Source organism: Bombina bombina, chromosome 8 (genome assembly GCF_027579735.1).
Source record: "Bombina bombina isolate aBomBom1 chromosome 8, aBomBom1.pri, whole genome shotgun sequence".
NCBI classification, from domain to species: Eukaryota; Metazoa; Chordata; class Amphibia; order Anura; family Bombinatoridae; genus Bombina; species Bombina bombina.
Genome location: NC_069506.1, coordinates 276,695,837 through 276,716,016, shown reverse-complemented (window position 1 = coordinate 276,716,016; position 20,180 = coordinate 276,695,837). Strand labels below are relative to the sequence as shown.

General features: G+C 42.8%; 1 protein-coding gene across 1 annotated transcript in view; it reads left to right on the top strand.

The window, feature by feature from the left end:
* The window catches only part of SIK3 (SIK family kinase 3), a 772,688-nt gene that overhangs the window by 607,837 nt on the left and 144,671 nt on the right, over positions 1-20,180 (top strand). Inside the window, exon 17 of the mRNA XM_053691386.1 lies at positions 18,272-18,397. Coding sequence (XP_053547361.1) covers positions 18,272-18,397 — 126 coding nt within the window. The remainder of the gene's footprint in view (positions 1-18,271; positions 18,398-20,180) is intronic.

The following is a 20,180-nucleotide window of genomic DNA, read 5'->3' as shown; positions in this document are numbered from 1 at the left end:
GTTATTTATTTCGTTAGATTTAAATTATATTTAATTTAGGGGGGTGTTAGTGTTAAGGTTAGACTTAGCTTTAGGGGTTAATAAATTTATTAGAGTAGCGGTGAGGTCCGGTCGGCATATTAGGGGTTAATACTTGAAGTTAAGTGTCGGCGATGTTAGGGAGGGCAGATTAGGGGTTAATACTATTTATTATAGGGTTATTGAGGCGGGAGTGAGGCGGATTAGGGGTTAATAACTTTATTATTGTAGCGGTGAGGTCCGGTCGGCAGATTAGTGGTTAATAAGTGTAGGTAGGTGGAGGCGACGGGGGTGGCAGATTAGGGGTTAATAAATATAATATAGGGGTCGGCGGTGTTAGGGGCAGCAGATTAGGGGTACATAGGGATAACGTAGGTTGCGGCGGTGTACGGAGCGGCAGATTAGTGGTTAATAAGTGTAGGTAGGTGGAGGCGACGTTGGGGGCGGCAGATTAGGGGTTAATAAATATAATATAGGGGTCGGCGGTGTTAGGGGCAGCAGATTAGGGGTACATAGGGATAACGTAGGTTGCGGCGGTGTACGGAGCGGCAGATTGAAGTTAGGTGTCGGCGATGTTAGGGAGGGCAGATTAGGGGTTAATACTATTTATTATAGGGTTATTGAGGCGGGAGTGAGGCGGATTAGGGGTTAATAACTTTATTATAGTAGCGGTGAGGTCCGGTCGGCAGATTAGTGGTCAATAAGTGTAGGTAGGTGGAGGCGACGTTGGGGGCGGCAGATTAGGGGTTAATAAATATAATATAGGGGTCGGCGGTGTTAGGGGCAGCAGATTAGGGGTACATAGGGATAACGTAGATTGCGGCGGTGTACGGAGCGGCAGATTAGGGGTTAAAAAAAATATGCAGGGGTCAGCGATAGCGGGGGCGGCCATATTAGGGGTTAATAAGTGTAAGGTTAGGGGTGTTTAGACTCGGGGTACATGTTAGGGTGTTAGGTGCAGACTTAGGAAGTGTTTCCCCATAGGAAACAATGGGGCTGCGTTAGGAGCTGAACGCTGCTTTTTTGCAGGTGTTAGGTTTTTTTTCAGCTCAAACTGCCCCATTGTTTTCTATGGGGGAATCGTGCACAAGCACGTTTTTGAAGCTGGCCGTGTCCGTAAGCACCGCTGGTATTGAGAGTTGCAGTGGCGGTAAATTATGCTATACGCTCCCTTTTTGGAGCCTAACGCAGCCCTTCTGTGAACTCTAAATACCAGCGGTATTTAAAAGGTGCGGGGGGAAAAAAGCCAGCGTTAGATACGCGGGTCGTTACCGACAAAACTCTAAATCTAACCGTATGTTTGCTCAGCACTGTGTGATAGTGTGTGTGTACTCAGCACAGTGTGATAGTGTGTGTGTGTACTCAACACTGTGTGATAGTGTGTGTATGGCACTGTGTGATAGTGTGTGTGTGGCACTGTGTGATAATGTGTGTGTGGCACTGTGTGATTGTGTGTGTGTGTACTCAGCACTGTGTGATAGTGTGTGTACTCAGCACAGTGTGATAGTGTGTGTGTGCGTGTGCTCAGCACTGTGTGATAGTGTGTGTGTGTACTCAGCACAGTGTGATAGTGTGTGTGTGTGTGTGTACTCAGCACTGTGTGATAGTATGTGTGTACTCAGCACAGTGTGATAGTGTGTGTGTGTGTACTCAGCACTGTGTGATAGTGTGTGTGTGTGTACGCAGCTCTGTGTGATAGTGTGTGTGTGTACGCAGCACTGTGTGATGGTTTGTGTGTGACACTGTGATAGTGTGTGTGTACTCAGCACTGTGTGATAGTGTGTGTGTGGCACTGTGTGATAATGTGTGTGTGGCACTGTGTGATTGTGTGTGTGTGTACTCAGCACTGTGTGATAGTGTGTGTACTCAGCACAGTGTGATAGTGTGTGTGTGCGTGTGCTCAGCACTGTGTGATAGTGTGTGTGTGTACTCAGCACAGTGTGATAGTGTGTGTGTGTGTGTACTCAGCACTGTGTGATAGTATGTGTGTACTCAGCACAGTGTGATAGTGTGTGTGTGTGTACTCAGCACTGTGTGATAGTGTGTGTGTGTGTACGCAGCTCTGTATGATAGTGTGTGTGTGTACGCAGCACTGTGTGATGGTTTGTGTGTGACACTGTGATAGTGTGTGTGCACTCAGCACTGTGTGGTTGTGTGTGTGGACAGACTTCCCACAGATGTCGGAACAAGAAAGGCTATGTATACTCTTAGGAGAAAAAAACAAAGCTACAAGCATAGTAGCAAAATATGTAGCAGACTGTCACATGACCAGAACCCCCAATCAGATTATATGAACTATCATATTTACCCACTATACTCCTACTTTATAAATTGTTATTGATCTGTTTTATTGTAACATATTACTTTGGCAACACATGTAATAATGTCATGCTAATAAAGTATTCTTGACTTGACTTGTGTGCTCAGCACTGTGTGATAGTGTGTGTGTACTCAGTACTGTGTGATACTGTGTGCAGTCAGCACTGTGTGATAGTGTGTTTTCTCAGCATTGTGTCATAGTGTGTGTGTACTCAGCACTGTGTGGTTGTGTGTGCGCTCAGCACTGTGTGATAGTGTATGTGTGCCCAGCAATGTGTGATAGTGTGTCTGTGCTCAGCACTGTGTGATAGTGTGTCTGTTCTCAGCACTGTGTGATAGTGTGTGTGTGCTCTGCACTGTGTGATAGTGTGTGTGCTCTGCATTGTGTGATAGTGTGTGTGTGTAGTGCATTGGTCTATAGTAGTGTAACATACAGTTTGTGTAGGGTCTATCGTAGTGTAAGATACAGTGATAGTGTGTTTTTGGCACTGTGTGATAGTGTGTGTGTAGCACTGTGTGATAGTGTGTGTGTGGTACTGTGTGATAGTGTGGGTGTACTCAGCACTCTGTGGTCGTGTGTGTGTGTGGCACTGTGTGATAGTGTGTGTGTGTGTGTATTTAGCACTGTGTGATAGTGTGTGTGTGTGTACTCAGCACTGTGTGATTGTGTGTGTGTACTCAGCGCTGTGTGATTGTGTGTGTGTACTCAGCGCTGTGTGATTGTGTGTGTGTACTCAGCACTGTGTGATAGTGTGTGTGTACTCAGCACTGTGTGATAGTGTGTGTGTACTCAGCACTGTGTGGTAGTGTGCTCAGCACTGTGAGGTAGTGTGTGTGTGTGCTGAGCACTGTGTGGTAGTGTGTGTGTGTGGGTGTTCAGCACTGTGTGATTGTGTGTGCGCTGCACTGTGTGATAGTGTGCGTGTAGCGCATTGGTCTATAGTAGTGTAACGTACAGTTTGTGTAGGGTCTATAGTAGTGCAAGGTACAGTGATAGTGTGTGTGTGGCACTGTGTGATAGTGTGTGTGTGTGGCACTGTGTGATAGTGTGTGGGGGGCACTGTGTGATAGTTTGTGTGTGGCACTGTGTGATAATGTGTTTGTGGCACTGTGTGATAGTGTATGTGTACTCAGCACTGTGTGATAGTTTGTGTGTACTCAGCACAGTGTGATAGTGTGTGTACTCAGCACAGTGTGATAGTGTGTGTTTGTACTCAGCACAGTGTGATAGTGTGTGTTTGTACTCAGCACAGTGTGATAGTGTGTGTGTGTGCTCTGCACTGTGTGATAGTGTGTGTGTGTGTGTGCTCTGCACTGTGTGATAGTGTGTGTGTGTGTGTGCTTCATGCACTTGTGTGATAGTGTGTGTGTGTGATGTCTACTGCACTGTAGTGATAGAGTTTGTAGCGCATGGGTCTATAGTAGTGTAATGTACAGTTTGTGTAGGGTCTATGAGTAGTGTAAAGTACAGTGATGGTGTGTGTGTTGGCACTGAGTGAGTATGTGTGTGTACCTCAGCACTGTTGATAGTGTGGGTGTGCACTGTGTGATAGTTTGTACCAGCACTGTGTGGATAGTGTGTGTGTACTCAGCACTGTGTGATAGTGTGTGTGTGTACTCAGCACTGTGTGATAGTGTGTGTGTGTGTACTCAGCACTGTGTGATAGTGTGTGTGTGTGTACTCAGCACTGTGTGATAGTGTGTGTGTGTGTACGCAGCTCTGTGTGATAGTGTGTGTGTGTACGCAGCACTGTGTGATGGTTTGTGTGTGACACTGTGATAGTGTGTGTGTACTCAGCACTGTGTGATAGTGTGTGTGTGGCACTGTGTGATAATGTGTGTGTGGCACTGTGTGATTGTGTGTGTGTGTACTCAGCACTGTGTGATAGTGTGTGTACTCAGCACAGTGTGATAGTGTGTGTGTGCGTGTGCTCAGCACTGTGTGATAGTGTGTGTGTGTACTCAGCACAGTGTGATAGTGTGTGTGTGTGTGTACTCAGCACTGTGTGATAGTATGTGTGTACTCAGCACAGTGTGATAGTGTGTGTGTGTGTACTCAGCACTGTGTGATAGTGTGTGTGTGTGTACGCAGCTCTGTATGATAGTGTGTGTGTGTACGCAGCACTGTGTGATGGTTTGTGTGTGACACTGTGATAGTGTGTGTGCACTCAGCACTGTGTGGTTGTGTGTGTGGACAGACTTCCCACAGATGTCGGAACAAGAAAGGCTATGTATACTCTTAGGAGAAAAAAACAAAGCTACAAGCATAGTAGCAAAATATGTAGCAGACTGTCACATGACCAGAACCCCCAATCAGATTATATGAACTATCATATTTACCCACTATACTCCTACTTTATAAATTGTTATTGATCTGTTTTATTGTAACATATTACTTTGGCAACACATGTAATAATGTCATGCTAATAAAGTATTCTTGACTTGACTTGTGTGCTCAGCACTGTGTGATAGTGTGTGTGTACTCAGTACTGTGTGATACTGTGTGCAGTCAGCACTGTGTGATAGTGTGTTTTCTCAGCATTGTGTCATAGTGTGTGTGTACTCAGCACTGTGTGGTTGTGTGTGCGCTCAGCACTGTGTGATAGTGTATGTGTGCCCAGCAATGTGTGATAGTGTGTCTGTGCTCAGCACTGTGTGATAGTGTGTCTGTTCTCAGCACTGTGTGATAGTGTGTGTGTGCTCTGCACTGTGTGATAGTGTGTGTGCTCTGCATTGTGTGATAGTGTGTGTGTGTAGTGCATTGGTCTATAGTAGTGTAACATACAGTTTGTGTAGGGTCTATCGTAGTGTAAGATACAGTGATAGTGTGTTTTTGGCACTGTGTGATAGTGTGTGTGTAGCACTGTGTGATAGTGTGTGTGTGGTACTGTGTGATAGTGTGGGTGTACTCAGCACTCTGTGGTCGTGTGTGTGTGTGGCACTGTGTGATAGTGTGTGTGTGTGTGTATTTAGCACTGTGTGATAGTGTGTGTGTGTGTACTCAGCACTGTGTGATTGTGTGTGTGTACTCAGCGCTGTGTGATTGTGTGTGTGTACTCAGCGCTGTGTGATTGTGTGTGTGTACTCAGCACTGTGTGATAGTGTGTGTGTACTCAGCACTGTGTGATAGTGTGTGTGTACTCAGCACTGTGTGGTAGTGTGCTCAGCACTGTGAGGTAGTGTGTGTGTGTGCTGAGCACTGTGTGGTAGTGTGTGTGTGTGGGTGTTCAGCACTGTGTGATTGTGTGTGCGCTGCACTGTGTGATAGTGTGCGTGTAGCGCATTGGTCTATAGTAGTGTAACGTACAGTTTGTGTAGGGTCTATAGTAGTGCAAGGTACAGTGATAGTGTGTGTGTGGCACTGTGTGATAGTGTGTGTGTGTGGCACTGTGTGATAGTGTGTGGGGGGCACTGTGTGATAGTTTGTGTGTGGCACTGTGTGATAATGTGTTTGTGGCACTGTGTGATAGTGTATGTGTACTCAGCACTGTGTGATAGTTTGTGTGTACTCAGCACAGTGTGATAGTGTGTGTACTCAGCACAGTGTGATAGTGTGTGTTTGTACTCAGCACAGTGTGATAGTGTGTGTTTGTACTCAGCACAGTGTGATAGTGTGTGTGTGTGCTCTGCACTGTGTGATAGTGTGTGTGTGTGTGTGCTCTGCACTGTGTGATAGTGTGTGTGTGTGTGTGCTCTGCACTGTGTGATAGTGTGTGTGTGTGTGTGCTCTGCACTGTGTGATAGTGTTTGTAGCGCATGGGTCTATAGTAGTGTAATGTACAGTTTGTGTAGGGTCTATAGTAGTGTAAAGTACAGTGATGGTGTGTGTGTGTGGCACTGTGTGATAGTGTGTGTGTACTCAGCACTGTGTGATAGTGTGTGTGGCACTGTGTGATAGTGTGTGTGTACTCAGCACTGTGTGATAGTGTGTGTGTACTCAGCACTGTGTGATAGTGTGTGTGTACTCAGCACAGTGTGATAGTGTGTGTGTACTCAGCACAGTGTGATAGTGTGTGAGTGTACTCTGTGTGATAGTGTGTGTGTACTCAGTACTGTGTGATAGTGTGTGTGTACTCAGCACAGTATGATAGTCTGTGTGTGTACGCTGTGTGATAGTGTGTGTGTACTCAGTACTGTGTGATAGTGTGTGTACTCAGCATTGTGTCATAGTGTGTGTGTACTTAGCACTGTGTGGTTGTGTGTGTGTGCTCAGCACTGTGTGATAGTGTATGTGTGCTCAGCACTGTGTGATAGTGTGTGTGTACTCAGCACTGTATGGGTCTGTGTGTGCTCTACACTGTGTTAAAGTGTGTGTGTGTTTTGCACTGTGTGGAAGTGTGTGTGCTCAGCACTGTGTGATATTGTGTGTGTGCTCAGCACTGTGTGATATTGTGTGTGCTCAGCACTGTGTGATAGTGTGTGTGTGCTCAGTTCTGTGTGATAGTGTGTGTGTGCTCAGCACTGTGTGATAGTGTGTATGTGTACTCAGTACTGTGTGATAGTGTGTGTGTGTGTGTGTGTAGCGCATGGGTCTATAGTAGTGTAACGTACAGTGATAGTGTGTGTGTGTGTGTGGCACTGTGTGATAGTGTGTGTGTACTCAGCACTGTGTGATAGTGTGTGTGTGTGTGCACTCAGCACTGTGTGATAGTGTGTGTACTCAGCACTGTTTGATTGTGTGTGTGGCACTGTGTGATAGTGTGTGTGTGTGTGTGTGTGTGTACTCAGTACTGTGTGATAGTGTGTGTGTGTGTGTACTCAGCACTGTGTGATTGTGTGTGTGTACTCAGCACTTTGTGATTGTGTGTGTGCTCTGCACTATGTGATAGTGTGTGTGCTCTGCACTGTGTGATAGTGTGTGTGTGTGCTCTGCACTGTGTAATAGTGTGTGTGTGTGCTCTGCACTGTGTAATAGTGTGTGTGTGTGTGCTCTGCACTGTGTAATAGTGTGTGTGTGTGCTCTGCACTGTGTGATAGTGTGTGTGTGTACTCAGCACTGTGTGATAGTGTGTGTGTACTCAGCACTGTGTGATAGTGTGTGTGTACTCAGCACTGTGTGATTGTGTGTGTGATAGTGTGTGTGTGTGTGTGTGTACTGAGCACTGTGTGATAGTGTGTGTGTGTACTCAGCACTGTGTGATTGTGTGTGTGTACTCAGCACTTTGTGATTGTGTGTGTGCTCTGCACTATGATTGTGTGTGTGTGTGCTCTGCACTATGTGATAGTGTGTGTGTGTGCTCTGCACTGTGTAATAGTGTGTGTGTGTGTGCTCTGCACTGTGTGATGGTGTGTGTGTGTGTGCTCTGCACTGTGTGATAGTGTGTGTGATAGTGTGTGTGTGTGCTCTGCACTGTGTGATAGTGTGTGTGTGTGTAGCGAATGGGTCTATAGTAGTGTAACGTACAGTTTGTGTAGGGTCTATAGTAGTGTAAAGTACAGTGATGGTGTGTGTGTGTGTGGCACTGTGTGATTGTGTGTGTGTGTGTGTGTGGCACTGTGTGATAGTGTGTGTGTGTGTGGCACTGTGTGATAGTGTGTGTGTGTGTGTGTGTGTGGCACTGTGTGATAGTGTGTGTGTACTCAGCACAGTGTGATAGTGTGTATGTGTACGCTGTGTGATAGTGTGTGTGTACTCAGTACTGTGTGATAGTGTGTGTGTACTCAGCACAGTATGATAGTGTGTGTGTACTCAGTACTGTGTGATAGTGTGTGTGTACTCAGTACTGTGTGATAGTGTGTGTGTACTCAGCACAGTGTGATAGTGTGTGTGTACTCAGCACAGTGTGATTGTGTGTGTACGCTGTGTGATAGTGTGTGTGTACTCAGTACTGTGTGATAGTGTGTGTGTACTCAGCACAGTATGATAGTCTGTGTGTGTACGATGTGTGATAGTGTGTGTGTACTCAGTACTGTGTGATAGTGTGTGTACTCAGCATTGTGTCATAGTGTGTGTGTACTTAGCACTGTGTGGTTGTGTGTGTGTGCTCAGCACTGTGTGATAGTGTATGTGTGCTCAGCACTGTGTGATAGTGTATGTGTGCTCAGCATTGTGTGATAGTGTGTGTACTCAGCACTGTATGGGTCTGTGTGTGCTTTGCACTGTGTGAAAGTGTGTGTGTGTGCTTTGCACTGTGTGAAAGTGTGTGTGTGCTTTGCACTGTGTGAAAGTGTGTGTGTGTGTGTGCTCAGCACTGTGTGATATTGTGTGTGTACTCAGTACTGTGTGATAGTGTGTGTGTGTGTGCTCAGCACTGTGTGATAGTGTGTGTGTGTGTAGCGCATGGGTCTATAGTAGTGTAACGTACAGTGATACTGTGTGTGTGTGTGGCACTGTGTGATAGTGTATGTGTGGCACTGTGTGATAGTGTGTGTGTGTACTCAGCAATGTGTGATAGTGTGTGTGTGCTCTGCACTGTGTGATAGTGTGTGTGTGTGTGTAGCGCATGGGTCTATAGTAGTGTAACGTACAGTTTGTGTAGGGTCTATAGTAGTGTAAAGTACAGTGATGGTGTGTGTGTGTGGCACTGTGTGATAGTGTGTGTGTGCGCGGCACTGTGTGATAGTGTGTGTGTGTGTGCGCGCGGCACTGTGTGATAGTGTGTGTGTGTGTGTGTCACTGTGTGATAGTGTGTGTGTACTCAGCACTGTGTGATAGTGTGTGTGTACTCAGGACAGTGTGATAGTGTGTGTGTGTACGCTGTGTGATAGTGTGTGTGTACGCTGTGTGATAGTGTGTGTGTACTCAGTACTGTGTGATAGTGTGTGTGTACTCAGCACAGTGTGATAGTGTGTGTGTACTCAGCACAGTGTGATAGTGTGTGTGTGTGTACGCTGTGTGATAGTGTGTGTGTACTCAGTACTGTGTGATAGTGTGTGTGTACTCAGCACAGTATGATAGTCTGTGTGTGTACGCTGTGTGATAGTGTGTGTGTACTCAGTACTGTGTGATAGTGTGTGTACTCAGCATTGTGTCATAGTGTGTATGTACTTAGCACTGTGTGGTTGTGTGTGTGTGCTCAGCACTGTGTGATAGTGTATGTGTGCTCAGCACTGTGTGATAGTGTATGTGTGCTCAGCACTGTGTGATAGTGTGTGTGTACTAAGCACTGTATGGGTCTGTGTGTGCTTTGCACTGTGTTAAAGTGTGTGTGTGTGCTTTGCACTGTGTGAAAGTGTGTGTGTGTGTGCTCAGCACTGTGTGATTGTGTGTGTGTGTGCTCAGCACAGTGTGATTGTGTGTGTGTGTGTGTGTGTGTGTGCGCTCAGCACTGTGTGATATTGTGTGTGTGCTCAGTACTGTGTGATAGTGTGTGTGTGCTCAGCACTGTGTGATAGTGTGTGTGTGTAGCGCATGGGTCTATAGTAGTGTAACGTACAGTGATAGTGTGTGTGTGTGTGTGTGTGTGTGTGTGTGGCACTGTGTGATAGTGTGTGTGTGTGTACTCAGCACTGTGTGATAGTGTGTGTGTGTACTCAGCACTGTGTGATAGTGTGTGTGTGCACTCAGCACTGTGTAATAGTGTGTGTACTCAGCACTGTGTGATTGTGTGTGTGGCACTGTGTGATAGTGTGTGTGTGTGTACTCAGTACTGTTTGATAGTGTCTATGTGTGATAGTGTCTGTGTGTGTGTACTCTGCACTGTGTGATTGTGTGTATGTACTCAGCACTTTGTGATTGTGTGTGTGTGGGCTCTGCACTGTGTGATAGTGTATGTGTGTAGCGCATGGGTCTATAGTAGTGTAACGTACAGTTTGTGTAGGGTCTATAGTAGTGTAAGGTACAGTGATAGTGTGGCACTGTGTGATCGTGTGTGTGTGGCTGTGTGTGTACTCAGCACTGTGTGATAGTGTGTGTGTGTACTCAGCATTGTGTGAGTGTGTGTGTGTTCTCTGCACTTTGTGATTGTGTGTGTGTGTGTACTCAGCACTGTGTGATTGTGTGTGTGTACTCAGCACTGTGTGATTGTGTGTGTGTACTCAGCACTTTGTGATTGTGTGTGTGTGTGTGTACTCAGCACTGTGTGATAATGTGTGTGTGTTCTGCACTGTGTGATAGTGTGTGTGTGTGCTCTGCACTGTGTGATAGTGTGTGTGTGTGTGCTGAGCACTGTGTGATAGTGTGTATGTGCTCTGCACTGTGTGATGGTGTGTGTGTGTGTGTGTAGTGCATGGGTCTATAGTAGTGTAACGTACAGTTTGTGTAGGGTCTATACTAGTGTAACATATAGTGTGTGTGCTCAGCACTGTGTGATGGTGTGTGTGTGCTCAGCACTGTGTGATAGTGTGTATGTGTACTCAGTACTGTGTGATGTGTGTGTGTGTGTAGCGCATGGGTCTATAGTAGTGTAACGTACAGTGATAGTGTGTGTGGCAGTGTGTGATAGTGTGTGTGTACTCAGCACAGTGTGATAGTGTGTGTGTGCGTGTGTACTCCGCACTGTGTGATAGTGTGTGTGTGTGCACTCAGCACTGTGTGATAGTGTGTGTACTCAGCACTGTGTGATAGTGTGTGTGTACTCAGCACTGTGTGATAGTGTGTGTGTACTCAGCACTGTTTGATTGTGTGTGTGTGTGTGTGTGTGTGTGTGTGGCACTGTGTGATAGTGTGTGTGTGTGTGTGTACTCAGTACTGTTTGATAGTGTCTATGTGTGTGTACTCAGCTATGTGTGATAGTGTCTGTGTGTGTGTACTCTGCACTGTGTGATTGTGTGTGTGTGTACTGAGCACTGTGTGATAGTGTGTGTGTGTGTACTCAGCACTTTGTGATTGTGTGTGTGTGTACTCCGCACTACTGTGTGATAGTGTGTGTGTGCTCTGCACTGTGTGATAGTGTGTGTGTGCTCTGCACTGTGTGATAGTGTGTGTGTGTAGTGCATGGGTCTATAGTAGTGTAACGTACAGTTTGTGTAGGGTGTATAGTAGTGTAAGGTACAGTGATAGTGTGGCACTGTGTGATGTGCGTGGCACTGTGTGATCGTGTGTGTGTGGCACTGTGTGATAGTGTGTGTGTGTGTACTCAGCACTGTGTGATAGTGTGTGTGTGTGTACTCAGCACTGTGTGATTGTGTGTGTGTGTACTCAGCACTGTGTGATTGTGTGTGTGTACTCAGCACTTTGTGATTGTGTGTGTGTGTGTGTGTACTCCGCACTGTGTGATAGTGTGTGTGTGCTCTGCATTGTGTGATAGTGTGTGTGTGCTCTGCACTGTGTGATAGTGTGTGTGTGTAGCGCATGGGTCTATAGTAGTGTAACGTATAGTTTGTGTAGGGTCTATAGTAGTGTAATGTACAGTGATAGTGTGGCACTGTGTGATGTGTGTGGCACTGTGTTATTGTGTGTGTGTACTCAGCACTGTGTGATTGCGTGTGTGTACTTAGCACTGTGTGATTGTGTGTGTGTACTCAGCACTTTGTGATTGTGTGTGTACTCAGCACTGTGTGATAGTGTTTGTGTGTTCTGCACTGTGTGATAGTGTGTGTGTGCTTTGCACTGTGTGATAGTGTGTGTGTGCTTTGCACTGTGTGATAGTGTGTGTGTGCTCTGCACTGTGTGATGGTGTGTGTGTGTGTGTGTGTAGCGCATGGGTCTATAGTAGTTTAACGTACAGTTTGTGTAGGGTCTATAGTAGTGTAACGTACAGTGATTGTGTGTGTGGCACTGTGTGATAGTGTGTGTGTGTGTACTCAGCACTGTGTGATAGTGTGTGTGTGTGCTCAGCACTGTGTGATAGTGTGTTTGTGTGTGTGTGTGCTTAGCACTGTGTGATTGTGTGTGCGCTCAGCATTGTCTGATAGTGTGTGTACTCAGAACTGAGTGATAGTGTGTGTGTATTCAGCACTGTGTGATAGTGTGTGTGTACTTAGCACTGTGTGATAGTGTATGTGTACTTAGCACTGTGTGATAGTGTGTGTGTAGCGCATGTGTCTATAGTTGTGTAACGTACAATTTGTGTACGGTCTATAGTAGTGTAAGGTACAGTTTGTGTAGTGCATGGGGCTATAGTAGTGTAACGTACAGTTTGTGCAGAGCTTGGGTCTAAAGTAGTATAACGTTCAGTTTTTGCAGCACATAGGTTTATAGTAGTGTAACATACAGATTGTGTAGGGTCTATAGTAGTGTAATGTACAGTTTGTGTAGGGTCTATAGTAGTGTAATGTACAGTGTTGGGCAGCACATAGGTCTATAGTAGTGTAACGTACAGTTTGTGTAGTGCATGGGTCTATAGTAGTGTAATGTACAGTTTGTGTAGGGTTTATAGTAGTGTAACATACAGTTTGTTTAGTGCATGGGTCTATAGTAGTGTAATGTACAGTTTGTGTAGGGGCTATAGTAGTGTAATGTATAGTTTGTGTAGGGTCTATAGTAGTGCAATGTATAGTTTGTGTAGGGTCTATAGTAGTGTAATGTACAGTTTGTGTAGGGTCTATAGTAGTGTAATGTACAGTTTGTGTAGAGCATGGGTCTATAGTAGTTTAATGTACAGTTTTTGTAGGGTCTATAGTAGTGTAAGGTACAGTTTGTGTAGGGTTTATAGTAGTGTAACATACAGTTTGTGTAGTGCATGGGTCTGTAGTAGTGTAATGTACAGTTTGTGTAGGGGCTATAGTAGTGTAATGTACAGTTTGTGTAGGGGCTATAGTAGTGTAACATATAGTTTGTGTAGGGTCTATAGTAGTGCAATGTATAGTTTGTGTAGGGTCTATAGTAGTGCAATGTATAGTTTGTGTAGGGTCTATAGTAGTGCAATGTACAGTTTGTGTAGGGTCTATAGTAGTGTAATGTACAGTTTGTGTAGAGCATGGGTCTATAGTAGTTTAATGTACAGTTTTTGTAGGGTCTATAGTAGTGTAAGGTACAGTTTGTGTAGGGTTTATAGTAGTGTAACATACAGTTTGTGTAGTGCATGGGTCTATAGTAGTGTAATGTACAGTTTGTGTAGGGGCTATAGTAGTGTAACGTATAGTTTGTGTAGGGTCTATAGTAGTGCAATGTATAGTTTGTGTAGGGTCTATAGTAGTGTAATGTACAGTTTGTATAGGGTCTATAGTAGTTTAATGTACATTTTTTGTAGGGTTTATAGTAGTTTAATGTACAGTTTGTGTAGGGTTTATAGTAGTGTAACATACAGTTTTTGTAGTGCATGGTTCTATAGTAGTGTAATGTACAGTTTATGTAGGGGCTATAGTAGTGTAACGTATAGTTTGTGTCGGGTCTATAGTAGTGCAATGTACAGTTTGTGTAGGGTCTATAGTAGTGTAATGTACAGTTTGTGTAGAGCATGGGTCTATAGTAGTTTAATGTACAGTTTTTGTAGGGTCTATAGTAGTGTAAGGTACAGTTTGTGTAGGGTTTATAGTAGTGTAACATACAGTTTGTGTAGTGCATGGGTCTGTAGTAGTGTAATGTACAGTTTGTGTAGGGGCTATAGTAGTGTAATGTACAGTTTGTGTAGGGGCTATAGTAGTGTAACATATAGTTTGTGTAGGGTCTATAGTAGTGCAATGTATAGTTTGTGTAGGGTCTATAGTAGTGCAATGTATAGTTTGTGTAGGGTCTATAGTAGTGTAATGTACAGTTTGTGTAGAGCATGGGTCTATAGTAGTTTAATGTACAGTTTTTGTAGGGTCTATAGTACTGTAAGGTACAGTTTGTGTAGGGTTTATAGTAGTGTAACATACAGTTTGTGTAGTGCATGGGTCTATAGTAGTGTAATGTACAGTTTGTGTAGGGGCTATAGTAGTGTAACGTATAGTTTGTGTAGGGTCTATAGTAGTGTAACGTATAGTTTGTGTAGGGTCTATAGTAGTGTAATGTACAGTTTGTGTAGTGCATGGGTCTATAGTAGTGTAATGTACAGTTTTTGTAGGGTCTATAGTAGTGTAAGGTACAGTTTGTGTAGGGTTTATAGTAGTGTAACATACAGTTTGTGTAGTGCATGGGTCTGTAGTAGTGTAATGTACAGTTTGTGTAGGGGCTATAGTAGTGTAATGTACAGTTTGTGTAGGGGCTATAGTAGTGTAACATATAGTTTGTGTAGGGTCTATAGTAGTGCAATGTATAGTTTGTGTAGGGTCTATAGTAGTGCAATGTATAGTTTGTGTAGGGTCTATAGTAGTGTAATGTACAGTTTGTGTAGAGCATGGGTCTATAGTAGTTTAATGTACAGTTTTTGTAGGGTCTATAGTACTGTAAGGTACAGTTTGTGTAGGGTTTATAGTAGTGTAACATACAGTTTGTGTAGTGCATGGGTCTATAGTAGTGTAATGTACAGTTTGTGTAGGGGCTATAGTAGTGTAACGTATAGTTTGTGTAGGGTCTATAGTAGTGTAACGTATAGTTTGTGTAGGGTCTATAGTAGTGTAATGTACAGTTTGTGTAGTGCATGGGTCTATAGTAGTGTAATGTACAGTTTGTGTAGGGGCTATAGTAGTGTAATGTACAGTTTGTGTAGGGGCTATAGTAGTGTAACGTATAGTTTGTGTAGGGTCTATAGTAGTGTAATGTACAGTTTGTGTAGGGTCTATAGTAGTTTAATGTACATTTTTTGTAGGGTTTATAGTAGTTTAATGTACAGTTTGTGTAGGGTTTATAGTAGTGTAACATACAGTTTTTGTAGTGCATGGTTCTATAGTAGTGTAATGTACAGTTTGTGTAGGGGCTATAGTAGTGTAATGTATAGTTTGTGTAGGGTCTATAGAAGTGCAATGTATAGTTTGTGTAGGGTCTATAGTAGTGTAATGTACAGTTTGTGTAGTGCATGGGTCTATAGTAGTGTAATGTACAGTTTGTGTAAGGGCTATAGTAGTGTAACGTATAGTTTGTGTAGGGTCTATAGTAGTGCAATGTATAGTTTGTGTAGGGTCTATAGTAGTGTAATGTACAGTTTTTGTAGTGCATGGGTCTATAGTAGTGTAATGTACAGTTTGTGTAGGGGCTATAGTAGTGTAACGTATAGTTTGTGTAGGGTCTATAGTAGTTCAATGTATAGTTTGTGTAGGGTCTATAGTAGTGTAATGTACAGTTTGTGTAGGGTCTATAGTAGTGTAATGTACAGTTTGTGTAGGGTCTATAGTGTAACGTATAGTTTGTGTAGTGTCTATAGTAGTGTAACGTACAGTGATAGTGTGTGTGGCACTGTGTGATAGTGTGTGTGTGCTGAGCACTGTGTGATTGTGTGTGTGTGTGTGTGTGTGTGTGCTCAGCACTGTGTGAGTGTGTGTGCTCAGCACTGTGTGATGGTGTGTGTGTGCTCAGCACTGTCTGATAGTGTGTGTGTGCTCAGCACTGTCTGATAGTGTGTGTGTACTCAGCATTGTGTGATAGTGTGTGTGTACTCAGCATTGTGTGATAGTGTGTGTGTACTCAGCACTGTGTGATAGTGTGTGTGTACTCAGCACTGTGTGATAGTGTGTGTGTACTTAGCACTGTGTGATAGTGTATGTGTACTTAGCACTGTGTGATAGTGTGTGTAGCGCATGGGTCTATAGTAGTGTAACGTACAATTTGTGTACGGTCTATAGTAGTGTAACGTACAGATTGTGTAAGGTCTATAGTAGTGTAATGTACAGTTTGTGTAGGGTCTATAGTAGTGTAATGTACAGTTTGGGCAGCGCATAGGTCTATAGTAGTGTAACATACAGATTGTGTAGGGTCTATAGTAGTTTAATGTACAGTTTGTGTAGGGTCTATAGTAGTGTAATGTAAAGTATTGGGCAGCACATAGGTCTATAGTAGTGTAACGTACAGTTTGTGTAGTGCATGGGTCTATAGTAGTGTAATGTACAGTTTGTGCAGGGTTTATAGTAGTGTAACATACAGTTTGTGCAGCACATAGGTCTATAGTAGTGTATTGTACAGTTTGTGTAGTGTCTCTAGTGGTGTAACTTACTGATTGTGTAGGGTCTATAGTAGTGTAAGGTACAGATGGTACAGATTGTGTAGTATCTATCTATAATAGTGTAACGTACAGCTTGTGTAGGGTCTATAGTAGTGTATTGTACAGTTTGTGTAGTGTCTCTATAGTGGTGAAACGTACAGATTGTGTAGGGTCTATAGTAGTGTAAGGTACAGATTGTGTAGGGTCTATAGTAGTGTAATGTACAGTTTGTGTAGGGTCTATAGTAGTGTAACATACAGTTTGTGCAGCACATAGGTCTATAGTAGTGTATTGTACAGTTTGTGTAGTGTCTCTAGTGGTGTAACGTATAGATTGTGTAGGGTCTATAGTAGTGTAAGGTACAGATTGTGTAGTATCTATCTATAATAGTGTAACGTACAGCTTGTGTAGGGTCTATAGTAGTGTATTGTACAGTTTGTGTATTGTCTCTATAGTGGTGTAACATACAGATTGTGTAGGGTCTATAGTGGTGTAACGTACAGATTGTGTAGGGTCTATAGTGGTGTAACGTACAGATTGTGAAAACAGGGAGTGTATCCCAGCGCCAACTAAACCTTGTATGCCTGAGACGGTGATACCTAGCTACCACCAAGTGTAAACAGAAATGCGAAGGGTGTACTCAGGCGCCAACAATATGGAGGCTAAGGTTAAAATAGAGGTTTATTACATATATCACTAAAAATGTTTATACATATAGCACTAAAATGTTACAAATGCATGGATCCACGCTAAAATATAATATAAAACAATGGTCTAAAAATCTAAAAGCAATATATCTCTGTGGTGAGGATCAAATTATTACAGTGTGTCCCAATGATTTGCCAAGAGTGTGAATAAATATTATACAATAAATAAATGTCCAATTAAGCATCAGAAAAAATCAGAAAAAATCAAAATGTTCAAAATAATCAATCGTGAATGTCTGTATTACCCCAAACTTGCCTGGGATGAAATCCAAAAAATTCCCAAAAATTCAAATGTGTAGTAAAAATATGTGAAACAATGGTGAAAAAAGTACAAAAATAAAAATTTTAAAAATAAAAATGTAGATGGCGTGTCTTAAAAGATGTGCAAAATTGTCCTCAAAAACAAAAAAATTTTGAGGACAATTTTGCACATCTTTTAAGACACGCCATCTACATTTTTATTTTTAAAATTTTTATTTTTGTACTTTTTTCACCATTGTTTCACATATTTTTACTACACATTTGAATTTTTGGGAATTTTTTGGATTTCATCCCAGGCAAGTTTGGGGTAATACAGACATTCACGATTGATTATTTTGAACATTTTGATTTTTTCTGATTTTTTCTGATGCTTAATTGGACATTTATTTATTGTATAATATTTATTCACACTCTTGGCAACTCATTGGGACACACTGTAATAATTTGATCCTCACCACAGAGATATATTGCTTTTAGATTTTTAGACCATTGTTTTATATTATATTTTAGCGTGGATCCATGCATTTGTAACATTTTAGTGCTATATGTATAAACATTTTTAGTGATATATGTAATAAACCTCTATTTTAACCTTAGCCTCCGTATTGTTGGCGCCTGAGTACACCCTTCGCATTAACGTACAGATTGTGTAGGGTCCATAGTAGTGTAATGTACAGTTTTTGTAGGATCTATAGTAGTGTAATGTACAGTTTGTGCAGCACATAGGTCTATAGTAGTGATTGTACAGTTTGTGTAGTGTCTCTATAGTGGTGTAACGTACAGATTGTGTAGGGTCTATAGTAGTGTAACGTGCAGTTTGTGTAGGGTATATAGTAGAGTAACGTACAGATTGTGTAGTATCTATAATAGTGTAACGTACAGTTTGTGTAGTGTTTCTATAGTGGTGTAACGTACAGATTGTGTAGGGTCTATAGTAGTGTAAGGTACAGATTGTGTAGGGTCTATAGTAGTGTAAGGTACAGTTTGTGTAGGGTCTATAGTAGTGTAACGTACAGATTCTGTAGGGTCTATAGTAGTGTAACAAACAGTTTGTGTAATGGTTCCTGAGCTGCATTTGTGTTTCCCCAGGAGTGTGAGCAGTTGCAAAGGATGTACGGAGTGCACATGGATGAGCGGACGCTCGAGCACACACAACAGCAGCACATTATGTACCAGCACGAGTTCCAGCATCACCTCTTGCAACATCACATCCAGGTACAAAATCTGCAGATTACTCTGTTATACAGGGCTCTCATTGGCCACACTGTGTTAACGTTACTGTGGCCCCTGAGAACTACTGTGGTACATTAGTCGCTCTCAGGGGCCATAGTAATATACCACAGCCGCTCTCATTGGCCACACTAATGTACCACAGCCGCTCTCATTTGCTCCACTAATATACCACAGTCGCTCTCAGGGGTCATAGAGGTTCACTCTTACAAATCACCTTGGACTCACCTATTACCAGAACTACAGGTGCAAGGCCTGTTCCTTCACCTATATCCTACAGGAGATAGACTGGGAGGAGTTGTCCGTATGAGAGAACTAGGCAGAAGTGGTAAGGAACATATAAATCAATAAGTAGCCTTTAATGAAGTACATGGAGGAACCAGTAGAAAGCACATATCCAAGGTCAGCAGCCGGCTAGTCAGTCAGCAAACAAGCAAAGCCAGGTCACTCAAGAAAAAGGATGACAACAACGCCAGGAACATCAATAGCCAAGCATTAAATAGCGTTTCTCCAACATAGGTGTGTCCGGTCCACGGCGTCATCCTTACTTGTGGGATATTCTCCTCCCCAACAGGAAATGGCAAAGAGCCCAGCAAAGCTGGTCACATGATCCCTCCTAGGCTCCGCCTTCCCCAGTCATTCTCTTTGCCGTTGTACAGGCAACATCTCCACGGAGATGGCTTAGAGTTTTTTGGTGTTTAAATGTAGTTTTTATTCTTCAATCAAGAGTTTGTTATTTTAAAATAGTGCTGGTATGTACTATTTACTCTGAAACAGGAAAGAGATGAAGATTTCTGTTTGTAAGAGGAAAATGATTTTAGCAACCATTACTAAAATCGATGGCTGTTTCCACACAGGACTGTTGAGAGGAATTAACTTCAGTTGGGGGAAACAGTGAGCAGACTTTTGCTGCTTGAGGTATGACACATTTCTAACAAGACTCAGTAATGCTGGAAGCTGTCATTTTCCCTATGGGAACCGGTAAGCCATTTTCTTAGTTTAAGTAAAAGAATAAAGGGCTTCATTAGGGCTTAAAAAACTTGTAGACATTTTTCTGGGCTAAAACGATTACTTTACTAAGTATATTTGGCAGATTATTACTTTTAATAGTTGTTAAATCTTGGGGATTGTTTTAATAAAAACGGCAGGCACTGTATTGGACACCTTTTTCACTGGGGGCCTTTTCTAGTCATAGACAGAGCCTCATTTTCGCGCCTCTAATGCGCAGTTGTTTTTGGAAAGCATGGCATGCAGATGCATGTGTGAGGAGCTAAGAACCACTGAAAAAGCTTATAGAAGGCATCATTTGGTATCGTATTCCCCTCTGGGCTTGGTTGGGTCTCAGCAAAGCAGATACCTGGGACTGTATAGGGGTTAAATGTAAAAACGGCTCCGGTTCCGTTATTTTAAGGGTTAAAGCTTTCAAATTTGGTGTGCAATACTTTTAAGGCTTTAAGTTACTGTGGTGAAATTTTGGTGAAATTTGAACAATTCCTTCATACTTTTTCACATATTCAGTAATAAAGTGTGTTCAGTTTGAAATTTAAAGGGACAGTAACGGTTTTATTGTAAAACGTTTTTTGTGCTTTGTTGACAAGTTTAAGCCTGTTTAACATGTCTGAACCATCAGATAACCATGTTCTATATGTATGAAAGCCAATGTGTCTCCCCATTTAAATATATGTGATATATTTGTGTCATAATGTCCAAACAAAGTAGGGATAATAATGCCATAGATATGATATTGCCCAAGATGATTCCTCTAATG